Source organism: Triticum aestivum, chromosome 7D (genome assembly GCF_018294505.1).
Source record: "Triticum aestivum cultivar Chinese Spring chromosome 7D, IWGSC CS RefSeq v2.1, whole genome shotgun sequence".
NCBI classification, from domain to species: domain Eukaryota; kingdom Viridiplantae; phylum Streptophyta; class Magnoliopsida; order Poales; family Poaceae; genus Triticum; species Triticum aestivum.
The window spans coordinates 637,609,712-637,614,162 of record NC_057814.1 but is presented as its reverse complement, the minus strand read 5'-3'; the positions used below and the strand labels follow the sequence as shown (position 1 = coordinate 637,614,162).

At 45.2% G+C, this 4,451-nt stretch overlaps 1 protein-coding gene across 1 annotated transcript; it reads left to right on the top strand.

Annotated features, from left to right (window-relative positions):
* LOC123167205 (chloroplastic group IIA intron splicing facilitator CRS1, chloroplastic) lies at window positions 1-4,092 on the top strand. Its single transcript, XM_044585038.1, has 8 exons — window positions 1-703; window positions 1,455-1,956; window positions 2,158-2,288; window positions 2,483-2,833; window positions 2,920-3,076; window positions 3,202-3,494; window positions 3,593-3,652; window positions 3,786-4,092. The coding sequence occupies exons 1-8, from the start codon at window positions 47-49 to the stop codon at window positions 3,822-3,824; spliced, it is 2,190 nt and encodes a 729-aa protein (XP_044440973.1). The 5' UTR covers window positions 1-46; the 3' UTR covers window positions 3,825-4,092.
* The last annotated feature ends 359 nt before the right edge of the window (window positions 4,093-4,451 follow it).

Genomic DNA, 4,451 nt, shown 5'->3' with positions numbered 1-4,451 from the left:
CCGCTCTCCAGCACACACATCACAAACGCGAGCTCGGCCGCCCGCCATGGCGCCACCCCCACTCCCCCTCTTCTCCTCGTCCCCGAAGCAGCCGCCGCCGCCGCCGTGGCTCCACGGCCCCAAAGGCCCCGCCACTGTGACTCCTCCACACCCTGCAGAGGCCCCTTCGAGTTCGAAACCGCAGCCGCAAAGAAAAACCAGCTCCTCCGCCAACCCCCTCAGCGCCGGCGTCCCCGGCGGCCGCACCCGCCGCGCCGTGCTCGGGATCATCCGCCGGGTCCGCTCCCTGGAGCTCTCCGACCCCCCAACGCCGAAGCCCAGACCCAGCACCCGCGGCACCGTCCCCTTGTTCCACCTCCCGGTCGAGGAAGGCCGGGGAGAGGAGGCGGGGGGAGGCGGGAAGGGGAGGCCGGTCCCGTGGTCCGCGGCGAGGGACGAGGGCCTCAAAGCCGCGCTGCGGCGGCAGAAGAAGTCCCGGGAGCCCACCCCCGCGGAGCGGCTGCTGGACCCCGCCGAGCTGGAGCGGCTGCGGCGGGCGGCGCGCGGGGTGGCGGACGGGTGGGTGCGGGCCAAGAAGGCCGGGGTGACGGACGAGGTGGTGGAGGACGTGCGCAGGGCGTGGTCCGGCGGGCAGGAGCTCGCCGCCGTCCGGGTCGTCGAGCCGCTCCGGCGGTGCATGGACAGAGCAAGGGAGATCCTTGAGGTGAGTAGGCAATTAGCTGCGACTACATTGAGCTCCATTTTTGTTGTGGGTGCTTAATTAGCTGCGGTTTTATGCAGCTCTGCTTCATGGACAGAGCAAATGTGAATTCTAGTGGCAAATAAATATGAAATTTCGATGTCCTCGTAGCTGACACTAGCTAGACAGTCTATTGTCTGCCAATTATGGTTGGAAATGTTGACACTTCTGATGTTTGGTAAATCTGAGTTTTTAGTGGCCTCTTGGACTGAAAGAAATTTTTGTAGGACTTCAGTTCTTAGTCCATAGAGGTTGTTTGATTTGTAGGATATAAGATTTCCTCTTCTTCTTGTCTGCTACTTTGCACTCAGTTCCAGAGGAAATGTTCAATTAAGTCTAACCTACTGGAAATTTTTTCTCTTCTTTCTGTCCATGACAATTATGGTATGCAACTAATCCCGGAAGACAATTCATGTGGTTTCCAGTGTTGTAGCGAACAACACCTATTATGCCCAGTCCATGTAAGATAGAACACATTATGACATCCAATTTCTGTCCTATTCATGTGTTTTTCAATTCCTATGTTCCGCAGAGGCTCTTATTGAGTTAAGAGTTAATGTGTGAGGGCAACCAGTTGTGTCCTACTGAAATTATGCTTTGAGATAATTTTAATGCAGAGCGAAATTTATTTACTTATCAACTATTTCAGTTTTTTTATTACACAATTACTGGTCGGGTCAAGTCTCAAATTTTGTTTGTTGGACTTTTTTATCAGATAAAATCAGGAGGTTTAGTTGTTTGGACAAAAGGAGACATTCATTTTGTTTACAGAGGAAGTAATTATCTGGAAAACACAAAACATCGTCACAAGTCCATAGCTGATATTCAGAGAGTTCCCCTTGAAAAATGTACTGCGCCTGAGCCCCAGTGGAAACACGAAAGCAACACCGAGCCTTCAACAAATCATAATGATGATGCTCATGGTGTTTTCCGAGAGATTAATCCAAGCCTTGCTGTTCACGCATATGAAGAACCTGTCGAAGGAACACTCTATGAGAGAGAAGTCAACAGACTGTTGGACAGCTTGGGCCCTCGGTTTGTAGATTGGTGGTGGAACACGCCATTGCCTGTGGATGCTGATCTCCTTCCAGAAGTTGTTCCAGGCTTCAAAACTCCATTTAGACAGTGCCCTCCTGGTGTGAGACCAACACTAGCAGATGACGAGCTGACATACCTGCGCAAGCTTGCACGTCCTTTGCCAACACATTTTGCTCTAGGTAATTATGCTATTCCTTCCCAGACTTTGCACATGTTATTTAAGTTTATGGCTGGTTCCAAATAACTATGCTCTTACAGGATGGTTAAATATCAACTTCCTATACTGTATGCACTCATCTTATGCGCAAAGCACCTTAATGTTCCAGAACAAATAACTATCATATGAGATTTATAAATATGCCCCAACTATTCTTTGGCAGGCAGAAATACAAGACTACAGGGTTTGGCGACTGCTGTGCTAAAGCTTTGGGAAAACAGCCTTATAGCAAAGATTGCAGTGAAAGTGGGTATCCAGAATACTAATAATGAACAAATGGCATGGAATCTTAAGGCAAGTGCTCTTCCTCATGATAGTTCATAATAGGTGATGCATTTAAATATCAAACACATATACTGTAGAGAATACTGTGAAGGCTATGATACTAAATGTTCATAAGCAATAGTTGTTCATGCTTTCTTACTTTTTTTTTATCAGAAATAGTTGCTGTACCTTCGTCTGTATGACACTGAATCTTCTCAGTGCAGCATCTTACTGGAGGAACTATCATATTGAGAAATAAGGATTTCATTATTCTATATAGAGGCAAGGATTTTCTTCCTCATGGAGTTAAACAATCTGTTATTAAGCAAGAGGCTCGGGTAGATGCCCAGCAGGTGCAGGAAGAAGAAGCCCGATTAACTGTGATAGACTCACTTCAGATGTTCACTGATTTACCATCTGAGGAAACTTCTGCGGGAACTTTCAGAGAATATCTGGATTTCCAGCTTAACCATGTGCAGGAAACAACTGAAAACAACTTGGGCATGGTAGAACTAGAGGCCGAGAAGCATAGACTCGAGAAGGAGTTGAAAGACCAGGAACGGAGACTTTCCATTGTAAGCCCTGATCTTACATTCTTGCTCTTGTTTCAAATCTAACCTTCTTATAGTACCTAATGGAACAAAACCGGTCTCGGCTGCAGCTTATGAAGAAGATCGAAAGATCCAACGAAGCGCTTGCGAAGCTTCATAGTTCTTGGAACCCTTCAGAGCAATCTGCAGATAAAGAACTCTTGACAGAGGAGGAAAGAATGGTATTCCGAAAGATTGGCCTAAAAATGGATGAGCATGTGCTCCTTGGTATAACATTCTGCATTTACACAGAATTTTTGTTTCATATGTGCTCTTATGCGTGTGCAAGTGACCAAGAAAGGTACTTGCCCGTTGCTGATCCCAAAAGCTATTTTGCTTTGTTTCCCTCGCAGGAAGACGTGGTATCTTTGACGGGGTAATTGAAGAGATTCATCAACACTGGAAGCATAAAGAGATTGTCAAAGTAATTACCAAGCAGAATCAAGCTTACCAAATAACATACACATCAATGCTGCTTGAGGTTGAGACGGGAGGAATGCTAATAGCAACACAAAAGCTCACAAATAGCCATGCCATAATACTTTACCGTGGAAAGAATTACCGCCGCCCAACAAAATCATCACCCAGTAATCTCCTGTCAAAGAGAGAGGCGTTACGAAGATCAGTTGAGGTTCAACGACGAGGGGTAGGAATCCTCCAAAAATCATTTTTTATTTCCCCCCTCCAGATATCCGTTTTGCAAAGTGATGCTTTATGTCTCACTTCGTTTCATCTTATTTGCAGTCAATGAAATACTATGTTTGGGAGAGACAAAAGTCTATTGAGGATTTGCAATGGAGACTGGTTAGTTGACAACGGCATTTCTTGAAAATGAAGCATCAAGGGCATCAATAGACTGTCAATACAATGAAATTAAATTCCATTCACTTCTGCAGCCTGGAATTCATGCAGTGTGTTTGTTTTTGTTGTGTTTCAGGCAAATGTGATAAGGAAAATCAGGGAACTAACCGTATGATTCATGGAGATTGTTGGTAGTATGCAAACGACCCAATATTTTTGATAGTCTCCCTATCTAGCTTTTCATTTACTTTTTGTCTCGGTGCGTTGGATGAATTTGTACAGCCTGTAATAAATACAGTTGTATGATTTTCTGCTAATGTATATATAATAGATACAGGAGCTACAGCCTGTAACAAATACAGTTGTATGTATATATAGAATGATACAGGAGCTACAGCCTGTAACAATTTTTTTTTATAGAAAAGGACAGCCTGTAACAAATACATTTGTATGTATGTATACTAGATACAGGAGCTACAGCCTGTAATAAATACAATTCTATGTACATGTACACTAGATATATAAAGGCCTCCATGGAGCTCGGCCTCCAAAACGCCTCTCTCATATTAACACAAGACAAGCTCTTGGAGACGGAGCGAGGGGTGACTGAGCTCGCCGATGGCTGGTAAGCATGTTGGTGCCATGACTCAAAAGCGACACAGAACTACACATGATACGCACTGTTAATTACAGTAGAGTTGAAGGTGTGAAACTAAATCAATGGACGGATCTTGAAAAGATGTGTGGTGAGATTGCCCCTACAGATTCTGATGAAAAATTGGTGTGGCTCCTCTCTTCTTTA